The sequence below is a fragment of the Grammomys surdaster genome, unplaced genomic scaffold (genome assembly GCF_004785775.1).
Source record: "Grammomys surdaster isolate TR1022 unplaced genomic scaffold, NIH_TR_1.0 125976, whole genome shotgun sequence".
NCBI lineage: Eukaryota > Metazoa > Chordata > Mammalia > Rodentia > Muridae > Grammomys > Grammomys surdaster.
The window spans coordinates 1633040-1647638 of record NW_021620792.1 but is presented as its reverse complement, the minus strand read 5'-3'; the positions used below and the strand labels follow the sequence as shown (position 1 = coordinate 1647638).

Here is a 14599-nt window from a genome sequence, read left to right as displayed (position 1 = left end):
TGGCGGCGAACACTCCTCCCCCCACCTCCACCACAGCATTGAGCCCCAGCAGGCCTGCCAAACTCACCTTTCCTCTTGGTACAGTGGTAAATTTGGCTGTGCTCCTGGCCCAGTGGGTATGGGTTAGGCGGGGGCAGAAGGTCCTGGGAGGGGCCGGAGACACCATTCTCACACTGGTACTGCGACCCTAAATTGGACGAAGTGGAGAGAGCTCGGGTCTCACTGCTGAAGGGGCTGTGATTCGAGGCCACTTTGTGCCTCACGGTGCTTCTGGGAACCACAGGATACTCTTTACTGAAAGGAAGAAGACAAAGAGAAAAACATGTTCACCAGTGCTTGAGGTAACTTCACCTCCTTGCTGAGCCTTGAATCCACCAGAAAAGTCAAAAAAATAAGAAACTGGGTTGGGGTGGGGGGCGTCTTTAATGATCCAGAGGCCAGTGCCTCCTGGCATCCCAGGCCTATATATGAATATATGTTCAGCACTCACTTCTCATGTCTTGTACGTCAGGTGACTAGGTCTGAAAACAGACTTATTAACACTCAGAAAAGCAAGGGCACCTCAGAATCCCTTTCCACCACAGCCAAATATGTAACTACTTCCCTCCATCCGCATATCTTTGAACTATCCAAGTCAAAAAGCACTGCCTAATTGTTTAGACTTAACCTCTGAATGTTCTTTTTAAAGGCTGTATCTTTGCCCAAGTAGAGCAGACCTCCCTGGACAGTCAGGTATAGCCTTAGGTCATCCTAATCCAGACCGATCCCTGATTGTAACTTCCACTTCCTTTGAAGTTTGATGTCTTTGTCATGCTGCCGTATCTAAGGACTCTATGGCTTGGTTTCTCCCTTCTGTAAGTTGAAGGAAATAAACATCTCTAGCTCATGGGCAGGCAAGATAGCTTAGTGGATAAAGGAGCTTGCTGCACAAACATAGAGACCTGAGTTCAATCCCTGGAACCCAGGTAAAGGTGAGAGGAGAGAACCGACTCCACAAACCTAGTGCTGGCCTGACATTCACGTGTACATTATGGTACAGGCATACCCCACATAGATATCACATTCATCACGCACAGTCACACATACACACCATCATCATAATAACAAGAACAGCAATGAAGGAATTCTCAGGGGCTGGAGAGATGGCTCAGTAGTTAAGTTTGGTTCCCAGCACCGACATCACAACCAATGATAACTCCAGCTCCTGGGGAAGCCGACACCCTCTTGTGGAGTTTGTAAGTATCTGCGTTCGTGTGCACACAATCCCCTTCCCCACGCATACACATAATTAAAAATAAAATTTAAAAATTAAATAATTTTCAAGAGACTATAATGCTGAGAGAGCGAATGAGATTGACAGAAGCCCGTGGTCCTTGCTTCTGCTATTGTGTTAACTAGGGAGAAGAGAGACAGGGAAAGGGGGTGAGAGGGGGGCGGGGAGGGGAAGGGAGGATTAAAAAAAAGATGGAAGCCATGGAACCAGATGAGGCAGAACTAAATGTATCACTCACACAGCCTGCTGAGCCTCTTTCCTTCTGGGTTCTCAGAATCTGGTCCCTTCAAAGCTGAGGCTGTAACTTGGCAAACCAGTATTTGCCTAGTTAGCATGAAATCCAGCATTCGATCCCCAGTGCCAAATAAGCCTGGCACAATGGATCACACGTCTAATCCCAACACTTGGGAGGCAGAGGTAGGAGGATTAGGAGTCCAAAATAATAATAACTACAATGATAATAATTTGATAATCATTTCAACACTATTAGTCTCCTGTCTAGAGTACATGTTTTGTGAATTTTAATTACAGTATTCTGAGGAAGGTATAGGTTTCGACACTCAGCCAGAGACCCCTGGCACTACACGGGCTAGGAACATATTCTGACCCAAGGCACATACAGACCAGGAAATTCAAAATGTCAGAGTTTGTTTACATATTGTTTATTTATTTAGTCATGATCTGGAATCGAATGTCTTTTCAGGCATTTTTTTTTAATGGTGCTTTTTGATCCAAATAGGTTTAGTCTCACGATGAGCAATCATATGTGATCGGCAATGTGCCTGAGGTAAACTCAGCTCCCCTCGTGCAGCTGAAGCAAATGTTTACTTGTGGAAATTAAAACGTGCAAACTGGGACTAGAGGTGTAGCTCCGAAGTAGAGCACTCACCTAGCATGCAGGAGGCTCTTTTGGTTCAGTTTCCAGCACTGAGAGAGAGAGAGACAGACAGGCAGAGAGAGAGAGAGAGAGAGAGAGAGAGAGAGATAGATATTGATAGAGAGAGAGGGAGAGAGATAGATGATAGATACATAGATACATAGATACATAGATAGATACATAGAAAGATACATAGATACATAGATACATAGATAGATAGATACATAGATACATAGATAGATACATAGATACATAGAAAGATAGATAGATAGATAGATAGATAGATACATACATACATACATACATACATACATAGATACATAGATAGATACATAGATAGATAGATACATACATACATACATACATACATAGATACATACATAGATAGATACATAGATAGATAGACAGATACATAGATAGATAGATACATAGGTAGATACATAGATAGATACATAGATAGATACATAGACACATAGAAACATAGATGCATAGGTGTTGATGTGGCTCAGTAGCAGAGTACTTGCCTGGCAAGTTTAAGGATCTGGGTTCAATTCCCAGCACCCCAATTTGATAATTAGCTAATTAATGACAGGCTATGGGTATAGCTCAGTAGTAGAGTATTCTGTGGGACATACAAGGCCCTGGGTTTTAATACCTAAATGCCAATAAAATAAAATAAAATAAAATAAAATAAAATAATAAAATAAAAAGCATAGACTACACAAATCCCATACACACTGCCACCAGCAAGAGCCCGTGGTACCCTTCCCAAGATGCTGTGATGAAAGTATGATTTCTGTGCCCATTTTACAGATTAGGAAACTGAATCCCAGAGATTAGACAACTTGCCCAAAGACCCAGAACTAGTAAGATGCAACCAGAAAGAATTCTAACCCACCTATTCTGTAAACACTCCTTTCAATGTCTAAAGCAGAGGCCTGGAATCAAGATTCCTTTTCTATACACCAGGGGTATACCCTCCTCTACTCTCTTAATCTGCCTCTGTTACAAGGAAACACATCATGATGGCCAGGGATGGGACACCAGGAGCTGCCAAGTTTCTGTGACATTCATACCTACCACTCCTGACACCCAAGAGTCTCTTAGCTATGCTTCCCCTGGGGGGCCTCTGCTATCTCGGATCCCACCTGGGATGTGCACCACAAGGCCACCAGTCAGCCAGGAGGCTAAGCGAAATGCAATTAGCTTAAGAGTGCTGGCTTTGTGGTTCAAACCATGTAATGGAAAAAAAAAAGAGAGAGAGAGAAAAAAATAAAAGAAAAAGCGCAATAATAAAACGGTACCAAAGCCATCAAATCTCACCGGCAATTCAGCCCTAGTCTGCTGAGGTCAAGTGCTGGGTTGTCAGCACTCCAGGAGGAAGGGAGAAATCGTTTGGGGTTTTATATGTTTAACAGTGATGGTTATTTCTTTTAATTAAAGAAAATAAGCCTCCAAAAATATTGGCTGAGGGAATTTACAAGGGAGCGTACCAGCATGCTCCGTGGAATTCTCCCATCCAGCCTTGCCAAACTGCAGAATTACTCACCCCAAGAAAGGCCAAACCCTGTTTTATAAACACTTCCAGAAGTGGAAAAGTGATATTATCCCCAGTAACCACATGTCCCTCACAGCTTGTTTTGCTCTAAGGAGCTTCAAACATCAGCCCCAGCATGTATCAGGAACATCTTGCTTAGTGCCTGAGATTCTGTGTCCTGAGGCCATCTGACAGGTGTCAGGCTGTGGGCACGGGAAGGCGATGTGCCTTCTCCATCCAGTGAGATGAGAGAGACACAGGGAAGGAAATGTCTGAAGTACACCACAGCAGGGTGGTCCCTATTGAGCTCCTTGTGGATTAATCAAAGGATGAATCAGTCAGAGGGGCTGTTAGCATCTCCCTGATGGCATCATCGTGGTGCCTTGGATGGGAAGGTGGGTTGTTTTCTTCTAAAGCTTAAAAATGTCCATGAAGAAACCGGAGCATTGCAGAATTACAGCAGAAGTTGAAAAGGGGTGTGTGTGTATCTGTATGTGTCTGTCTATGTGTTTGTGTGTCTGTATGTGTGCATCTGTCTATCTACATGTTTGTGCGTATGTGTGTCTATGTCTGTCTATGTGTTTGTGTGTCTGTATGTGTGCATCTGTCTATCTACATGTTTGTGCGTATGTGTGTCTATGTCTGTCTATGTGTTTGTGTGTATGTGTGTCTGTAGGTCTGTCTCTCTTTGTGTGTGTGTGTGTGTATCTGTGTGTGTCTGTTTCTGTCTGTCTGTCTGTCTCTCTCTCTTTGTGTATGTCTGTCTCTGTGTGTGTCTGTCTCTGTATTTCTCTCTCTCTCTCTCTCTGTGTGTGTATGTGTGTGTGTGTGTGTGTGCGCCATGGAGGACAGGTTTTCAACATAATTACCATCATCACTATAATAATCACCACCAGCAGCACCACTACTGTCAACATCAGCACCACCATCTTCATCATCCACCACCATAACCACCTTCATCACCAGCATCGATACCATACCCATCATCATCACCTCCACAATCTGTGGTCCAGCCACTGTGCTGACTGCCTTCAATGCCTTCCCTCTTTTGAGCCTGGGTCATTCCTCATTTCATGCGAATATTTAAGAATTACCATACAGATAAGAAAATTCAGGGTCAGAGGGGCTGGGCTGAAAAGAGACAACTGTGGGTGTTATTGAAAGTCCACTCTTGCTCCTAAACTCTTGCGGAGAAACTTGGAGGTGGTGATGCCTGCAGGCTCCACCTGCACCTTTCGATAAAGCAGCTAACAACGACGACAGAGTTGGGAACCCGCTACAAGAAGGCAAGGTCCGGGTCACTGGACAAGATGCACTGCTCACAACAGCCTGCTGCTTTTACGTCTGTCTGTCTGTCTGTCCACCATTTCCATCCCTCATCCCACCGACCAGCCTGATCCGAGACACCAGACACAAGCCAGATCTTGAGTTCCTCTGCTCTCCCTGGGTGCCATAACCCACTAACCAGACCCTCCGTGACTCAGGCTCCCCAAGCGGGGAGTGTACTGAATGACGCCATTGTCCACGGCTCTGGGTTGTAAAACGTTACAAGGGAATATTGAAACCGAGGGCCAAACTGCACCATCGGCCTCCGCCAGCTAATGAATCTGCCCCACTACACTGCAGTGGGCTGAATCGGCCTTTTCACGAAAGCAGGTGGCAAGGGAGCTGGTGTGGCGGGGACGCTTTTGTTCAGTTTTGTTTTCTCCGGGAGATGCTTTACCCAGTTTCTGGCAGCGTTTTTAAACAACCAAAGTGGGGTGAGGGCTGGAAAAGCCCTGTTCTTGTGCGATAAATCCCTCTTTCATTGGCTCACCATTTTCCTCTGAGACCGAAATTAAAACGGGCCAGGCAAATTCAGCCCCCAGGGAGCTTTCCTGGTATGTTCACTGTCTAATCCACCGAGGGGGAGGGAGTTATTTTGATCTGATATATGTGGGCACCACAGGAACCAGGAGGGCACACCCCAGGCGACACGCAGCTCACTGCAGCTAACAAATCCATTTGGTTTTCGTTTCTCATGATAGAAGGGCAGGGAATTGGCTCACTGTAGAAAATAGGCACAAGGGGCTGGAGAGATGGCTCAGTGGTTAAGAGCACTGACTGCTCTTCCAGAGGTCCTGAGTTCAAATCCCAGCAACCACATGGTGGCTCACAACCATCTGTAATGAGATTTGATGCCCTCTTCTGGTGTGTCTGAAGACAGCTACAGTGTACTCATAAATAAAATAAATAAATATATAAAAAAAAACCAACTGTTAGTTGGTTAATAAAAAAAGAAAAAAAAAAAAAGAAAAAAAAAGAAAATAGGCACAAATACTTTACCTAAATTTCCCACTGGGGCTGTGTGGTTGAGAGGGACCAAGATCTCTGAAGGACTTCTATTAATAGCCCTTGCTTTGCAGCTCTGGGGCCATGCTATACAACTCTAGACAGAGTAACAGCAGTAACTGGCTCCTGGTTCTGACGCTAACCTGGTTAAGTGGATACCCTGTACTCAGGCACCCAGCCACAAACGTGGTGGGCAGTTTCCTGAATTCTTGCCTCCATGCCTCTGTCTCCTTCTGTAGAATGGATCATAATGGCAGCTGCCTCTAGGAGTTGTAAGATTGTAGATAGAAAGGAAGGCTTATCATGTGTGAGGACATAGAGCCCAGTAGAAGAGAAGAAAGGAGGAAGGTAGCCCAGGCTGTCCTCAAACTCAATATACAGCCAAGGATGGCCCTCAACTTTTTTTCCCAACTTTTGTTTTTGTTTTGAATGTGTAGCATTGTTTTGCATGACTGTAAGTCTGTATACCATATGTGTGTGTGTGTGTGTGTGTGTGTGTGTGTGTGTGTGATCTCTACAGAGGGCAGAAAAGAGCGGTAGATCACTTAGGGTCTGGACTATGTTTGGTTCTGGGAATTAAACCCAGGACTTCTGAAAGAGCAGCAAGTGCTCTTAACAACCGAGCCATCTCTCCAGCCCCATTTCATATTTTAAATTCACGTTTAAAAATTAGGTCTATTTTATTTTGTGTGTATGAAAGTTCTTCGTGTGTGTGTGTGTGTGTTTACATGTGTTCCTGGTGTGCAAGGAGTTCAGAAGAGGGCACCAGATCCCCTGGAACTGGAGTTACAGTTGTGAGCAGATATGTAGGTGCTAGGAAGGAATTAAACCCAGGTCTTCCAGATGAGCGGCTGGTGCTCTCACTGGCTAAGGCATCCCTCCCCCAAACCTTCATCTTCTGATACTCCTTCCTCTGCTTCAAAGTGCTAGAATGACTGGCATGCTCACCAGGCCTGGTTATTTAGTGCTGGGCATAGAAGCTAGGACTCTATGAATCCTGTACAAATATTCTACCAACTGAACTACACCCCAAGTCTCACATTTGGGAGGAGGTTGGGTGAAAGGTTAGAGGATCTTATTATATAGCCAAAGTGACTTCCAACTTTTGATCCTCCTGTCTCAGCCTTCTGAGTGCTAGGAGGACGGGTGCACATCACTCCCTCCTGCACAGCACGAGTGGAAGTAGCGCTTTTCACCCAGCAGGCTCTGAGTTTGCTCCTGGGACACCCTGTCTCCCATGCTACTGCCCCATCTCAAAGATTGAGTACTCTGGGCTTGTCTATTTTCTAGGGAGAGATGTGTACTCTCGCCCACTACCTGAAAAGGGTCCAATGGTCCAAAATAGGTCTATCAAATGTTACTGAGACATCTCTGAATTGTGGGGGAACCTGGGCCCTCACAGGATGGCTTCCTTTGTCTCTTGGCCCTTTGCTGTATTTCTTTCATCTACAGGAATGGAAGAAGAAAGCCCACCCTGCAGGACATCTGGGAGACAAACAGAAGCAATTCCATGGAGAGCATGAACATGGGATGTAAAGGTGGCTGAGCCTCAGTGAGCTCCAGCTGTCTGTCCATCCAACAGTCTTCCCTTCTGTCTGACCCACTGCACTGCACAGCACAGACTTATAGTCAATTCTCAAAACCGACAAGCTTGGCAGCAGGAAGAGATGACTGGGCGGGCAACCCATTCGCTGAACAAGCCTGAGGACCAGATTTTGGATTCCCAGCATCCACGTAATGCTGAGTGGGTGTGGCATCCCACCTGTGACCTCAGTGTGAGGGAGGCAGAGACAGGGTGTCCCAGGAGCAAACTTAGTGCCTAGACTGGCTGAGTCAGTGGGCTCTAAGTTTAAGCAAGGGACCCCACATCAATATGGTTGTGAGTGATTGAGGTAGACACCTGTCATTAACCTTGACCCTACACACACACACTCACATATACACACATGCATACACATACACACATAACACAGATACTCACACATACACACACAGAAAGATACATACATACACACAGAGACACACACATACATATGCACATATACACACATACACAAACACACACAGAGACACACACATACACACATACGCACACACACACATAACACAGACACACACACATGCATACACACACACATACATACACTCACATACACACACATACATACACACATACCTATATGTGCTAATGAGAGGAATAATTGGATTTTATGGAATGTTCTAGATTTTGACAGGGATTTAGGTTTCACAATTATGTACATTTGTCAAGAAACAAAAGGTAAACTTATAATGTGTGCCCCTTGCTCTGGAAATCTAAGATAAAAGGAAGACATGTGAATAAAAATCAAATCTTAGTTGATGATGCACACATTGAAGGGTTTGGGTTGAAATGACTCATTCCTGTGACTTAAATTTAATCTGTTACAATAAGAGGGATGATGGCCAGATGGACTGGATGGGTAGATGGTTATGTGGGTAGACTGGTAGATGGCCTAGAAGAATGGACAGAGAGATGAACACATGTGTGACAGAGCAGACATATAGGCAGACATTTTGGTCTAATTCTTCTGTGTCTTCTTCATATCTTAAGTGTTTGATGATAAAATGCCAGTCAGGGCTTGTGGGTGACTTTAATGCTTAGCCAGACCTGAACACAAAACCCAGAAAGAAGCCATCTTTTCTATAGAAAAACCACAGGGGGACTCAGTCTTCAGGAAAAAAATTGGGATTACACATCTACCTGTCTGCTTATTTCTTAGGGCCAAGGAATAAAGGAGGGCTGGCCAATGAATCTCTGCCTTGGTCATTTGGAAGAACTTGTCCCAAGAAAGCTTTTGTCTCATCCTAGGGCCACCAACTGTTGGGGACACATAGGCATCTGCTTTCTAACAAACTCTCTTGTAAGTGTGATAAATACTGCTAAAAAGTAGGTGGGGTACCACACACGATGATGATGGTAAGGATGGTGAGGATGATGATAGTAAAAATGTGGAAGCCTGGGAGATAAGATAGATAGATAGATAGATAGATATCAATAGTAAGGCACACGCTCGGCAAAATCAAAGCATTGAGGTCAACCAACAGCACCCCCAAAATAATTGGCCAAATTAAGATATAAATTCCATGAATCATCTAAGCTGAGATTTCTCCAAGGAAGGCACAGGAATGGTCAACAGGTCTGTGAGGAAAGAGTCCACTTCACTTTCTGGGGAAATGTAGGGCAGTCTCACCCAGGGCTGTCACCTCACACCTGCTAGGATGGCTGCTATCACAATGACAGGAGATAACAGGTGTTGGCGAGGAGGTGGAGAAAGGGGAACCCTCTCCACCACTGGTGGGGATACGGTTTGGCACAGTCATCCTGGGAAACGTTGCAGAGTTCCTTCAAAAGCTAAAAATAGAAGCACTGTGTGGTCCAGCAGTCCCTTGCTGGGTCTGTATCCAAAAAGAATGGAATTGGTCACTGGATTCCCATACCCACTGCTGTCCTGGTCACCAGAGCCAAGAAATTGAAATGACCTAAGCCTGCGTGTGAATGGATAAGGAGAATGTGGGTGGACTGTTTGTATCGTGGAGTACTAGTCATCCTTCAAAAAGAAGAAATCCTCTCATTTGAGACACTGTGAGTGAACCGGGAGGGTGTCGGGTGTCGTGCTAAGATAAAGAAGCCAGACACAGGAAGATAGGCTGTAAGACTTTCCTTCCTAGGTGGAGTCTAAAATGGTCCAACTTCCAGCAGGGAGAGCAGAGCGGTGGCTGCCACGGGCCGGAGGAAAAGGCATGGAGAGATGTTTATGAAATGAATAGAGTGTTCTGGGCACGCAAGAAAAGTGAACTCTAGAAAGACACAGAGCAGCACAATATAGAGCTGGTGGGAGCTGCCCCGGGTGATAGTGATACAGAGAGAGGAAGAAGTAGGTGTTCCTAGGGGATGGAGGGGTGGGAAGGGAGAAGTGGGGAGGGGAGGGGCAGGAGAAGTGATGGGAAGGGGAGGAGAAAGGGGAGGGGAAAGGAAGAGGAGGGGGGAGGGGAAGACTGATGAGAGGAAAGGGTAGGAGAAGGAAGGTGGGAGAAAAAGAGAAGAAAACAGTAGTTAGCCCAGGCTATGTGCCAACAGTCTTCTATACATGAACGTCTTATCAATTGCCTCAGTAAAGATGGCAAACATGTAGATAAACAAATGAGGGGCTCACAGTGCCCCCTCTAGAAGGCAAGCACCCAAAGGCAAAGGTAGGGAGACAGGAGGGGGTAATTCTGCAGGTAAGAAAGAGAGGAGCTAGCCAAGCATCCCACCTGCTCCCCAACATCCCAGATGGAGTTTCTACAGATAACCTCCATTTTCCAACGTCACGCATGGCTCGGCTTTCCATTCACAACCTCACAATTGTTTGAGATAAAAGGGCTTCCCCCGGGGACAGCCGGAATCACAGGAGGGTGGGGGAGTCTGGGCTGCCACACAAAAAAAGTCTCAGGTCACCTCTCTGTCACCGGGCATTCGGTTGGCCCCTAGCCACAAGCAGAGAAAGTAAGAGAGCTAAACCTTCCGCAGGAAAGCCAGACATGCATGGTCAGAGGCTGAAAATGGATTTACAAGCAGAGGCAGGAACTCTCCAACAGCAGAAATGAAACGTTGGAAGAGCCCAGTGTTAGGATTCGAGCGCAGTTTGGACAGACAACACCAAAGCCGATCCGATCCGGTTCCAAGGGAAGGGGTTTATTTGGGGAAGGGAGTGGGAGAGAGGAACGGGAAGATGGCGAGTGAAGAGAAGACGAAGAGAGAGAGAGGTTGGGGGTGGTCCCAACTATTTAAGTGGGTGATGACGTGTGTAATTTCCCAGGTGTAGGTGAGTCAGGTAGGTGAATTCTGGGAGTGGTTGTCCCAGGCCCCTGAATATGACGACACCGGGTTCAGACTTATACTAACACCCAGCCCCACAAATCCCTTAAAATTGTTGGATTTCCCCCTATGTATATACTGCGAGTATTTAAGATCTTTCTTGATTTTATTTGATTGTGTGTGTTGTGTGTGTGTGTGTGTGTGATGTTTGAAAGTTTCTCTATGTAGCCCTGGCTGTCCTGGAACTTGTTATGTAAACCAAGCCTCAACTCAGAGATCTGCCTGCCTCTACCACCCAAGTGCTGGGATTAAAGTGGACCCACCACTTGCACTGGACTTTAAGAAGAGGAGGGACACCATGGAAAGGGTGATACATGGCCCAGCAGAAGTGGAAGACAATGGTCGTATATGATGTGACCAGACTGAGTGCCTCCAAGACTGTCACTGGGGTGGAGGTGAGTTCTGACCTGGCTACTGAGTCCTAAGCTCCAAACTTCCCTACTCTGTCTGGCTAAGAACAGCTCTGAATCTACAAATTTCTACCTTGGGGACCACTTCCTACGAAAAGAGCAAAGAAACACAGGTAGCATCACTCCTTGATCTGCTCTCTGAAGCCATCAGATCCCTCAGAGTGTGTCAACTCACACAGCTAGCTAGGCTCCTGGTAAGACTCCGTCAACATGAGCTGGGTGTCCTGAACTAGTGGGAAGTCACACACTTGTTACAATCAAATGTACAAAGTACGAGGCCGGCAAGATAGCTCAGCAGGTAAAGGTGCTTGTTGAAGCCTGGAGACATGAACCCACATAAAAGACAAAAGGGAAGACATTGGTGTCATGAAGTTGTCCTCATGCACACACACACACACACACACACACACACACACACATATATATATATATATATATATATTATTATTATAATGTTTTAAGTAGGTAGGGCTTGGGATGTGTCTCAATGATAGAGCACTTGCTTAGCATGTGGAAAGGCCCTGGGGTCAGTCCCTGGGGAAACAAACAAGCCCAACTATGTAATTAAGTAGATAAATCAAGTAATCCAAAGAGCCCACAGGCACTATAAAAAGACTGTGCAATATACCCTCCAGGCTATGTGTCCAAGGCATTAAGACACAGATGAATCTTAGGTGTGGAGTTGAAATCTCTTAAAAGCATGCAGCAATCCAAAATGCACAAAACTGCCAAGTCTCAAAAGGCTTCTTCCGGCTCGAACATTTTGGGTGAGGGATAGTCAATGTAGACCTCTGTGGAAGAAAGGCCACAAGTGCTCAAGGTCATTCTCTTGAGGAGAAGCAAGAAGCACAGGGGTGGTGTGTGTTTGCACGCGCACATGTGTGTGTATGTGTGTGTCTGCCTTCAGTTCAAATACCTGCTTCTCATCCTGTACAAGGGGGCTCCTCATTTTCCCACCTCACCCTGTAGAGATTCCTCTCCACCCTCACCTTGCCTGTTAGAGCAGAAGTTCCTCTCTATCCTCCCTCACCCTATAAAGGCAGGTTCATTTGCACCCCATTCCTTGAAGGGGGCTCCTCTCCATCCCTCTCATCGTATGAAGGGAGTTCCTCTCCACCTTCTCACACTCTAGAAAGAGAGTCCTTTCCATCCCTCACTCTGTAGAAGGGAGCTCCTCTCCACCTCTGTCACCCTATATAAGAGGACTCCCCCTGGGAATCCCTGGTCACAACGAGGACTCTGCCTCTCAGTCATTTCTGTGACCCTGACAGGTGCACCTGCAATGAGGCCTCACTAGGAAAAGCACCCATCTCACCACCCAGCACAGGCAACATGGGACGTCACCGTGGCTCGGCGCTATGCTGTCTTCCTGTGTGAGCTGGATGGTTTTATACCTCAGCATGTCCCTGGTCACTCTGCTTAGGCCAATGAAGGACGTCAAGAATCTTTGAGCATAGACAGAGCCCATGTTGGAGAAGCGGCATGCAGGAGTTCTGGTGCACGGGCAGTCTGGAGCCTGCAGAAAGCTGACAGGCAGATAGTAAGCGTGTACACCTTGGGAGCCTGCCTTTCCTTCCTTCAGCCACAAGCTCCACCCAGATCTCACCTAGGACTCACAGGCAGGGCTTGTTCTTGACATTATACATTGCAAGTATGGAACAGTACACGGGTTTCCCTGAACTGAATGACACTGGAGGTTCTTCAATAGCTGTGGAGTCCTCTCTGGGAGAACTAGGATCGCCCTGCACCCTTTTCTCCTTTATGCATCCCTTCAGATGCATTTTAGGAAATGAGGGTAACCCTGTGTTCCCCTTTAGCTGGCTTGGATTGTTAACATACAGAGAATGAGTAGGATAAAACAAACACAGGACTGCCTGGCCAGTCTGAGAGTTTGGGATTCATTTGTTTGACAACAAGAGTTATTGTTTAGGTCAGTCTCTACCAAAGACCCATGGATCAGAGACTTGGGAGGGACCTGGAGCTGGAGAGATGTCTCTGCAGCTAAGAGCATTGGCTGCTTTTCCAGAGGACCCAGGTTCCATTCCTAGCACCAACATGGCAGCTCATAACCATTTGTAACTTCCATTCTGTTGCCTTTTTCTGGCTTCTGCGAGTTCTGTAGACATGTGTCACACAGATATGCACGCAGCCAAATCCTCATACACACAAAATAGAATATAATAAGTGTTTCTAAAAACATCAAGTGGGACCTGGGTTTCAGAGGTCTGCCCTTCACCGGGATCTTGGGACTCCTTTCCCACCACCACCACCCTTTTCCACTTGCTACAAGGTGAGCCACTGTCCTGGGGTTCTGCCTTGTCACGGGCCCAAAGGGAGGTCTTGAAAGGGCTGTGGGTTGATAGGTCTGAAACTGTGACTTGAAATAAACTTTCTCCTCCCTAAGGTGACTGACTGCCTTGGGTATTTTGTTGCAATACCACAAAGCTGAGTTACAACATTTCACTGTTGCACTGGCCCTGGTTGTCCGCAAATACTTTCCCTTTCAAAGACAAGACAGGTATTCCATGAGCTAGGGGAGCCCCAAAACTCCCCAGGGCTCCCCCAGTTTCAGTGCCTGTCGTCTGTACTTGAGCCCCGATTCCTCTGTATGTTGACTCATCTTTGCATTCCCCAGTGCATACACCAAGCATTTAATAAAGGCGGAAGAAGAATAAAAGAACAGATCAAAACCTTTCTAGACAGAGTCCCTGGACCTCAGTTTCCTCTTTTGCAATGGGGGTGAGGTGGAGGTGGGCATGGACTAGAAGCTGTCCCCTGCTGTCTCTCCCATTTCAATATCCAGGTTCCAGGAGCAGTTCTCTCCCTGCCTCCGTTCCTCTCAAGCTTACTCTCTGAGACCCTGCTCACCACTCCCCTTCTCAACACATTTAACCCAACCTTCCAGAAACCTTCCCCGACCCCTGTCGTCCCAGCCCCACATCCTACAGTTCCCAGAAGTTCTCAAGCTGTCTGAATAGTCTACGGTCACAGAGGCCAAGTTCAAGGCAGGAACCACAGCGAAAAGCAGGGCGGGCATATAGTCGTCTCTGGCAGCAATGGAATCCTAACCCTTCTAGAGGCTGAGCTGGCAGGCGCAGGCACAGGCGCAGAATATCTGCTGTCTGCACGTTATCTCCACCGCATCACCTCTTCCGGAAGCTCACTCAACTGCTCTGTGCCAGTCATTTTCCTTCAGTCACCTGGGAGTTATACAGCCTTCCTGCTTCCTTCCTTCCTTCCTTCCTTCCTTCCTTCCTTCCTTCCTTCCTTCCTT

The 14599-nt window shown here is 46.5% G+C and overlaps 1 protein-coding gene across 1 annotated transcript in view; it reads right to left on the bottom strand.

Annotated features, from left to right (window-relative positions):
* Tbx5 (T-box 5) overlaps window positions 1-14599 on the bottom strand; it is a 36123-nt gene that overhangs the window by 269 nt on the left and 21255 nt on the right. Inside the window, exon 7 of the mRNA XM_028753895.1 lies at window positions 68-294. Coding sequence (XP_028609728.1) covers window positions 68-294 — 227 coding nt within the window. The remainder of the gene's footprint in view (window positions 1-67; window positions 295-14599) is intronic.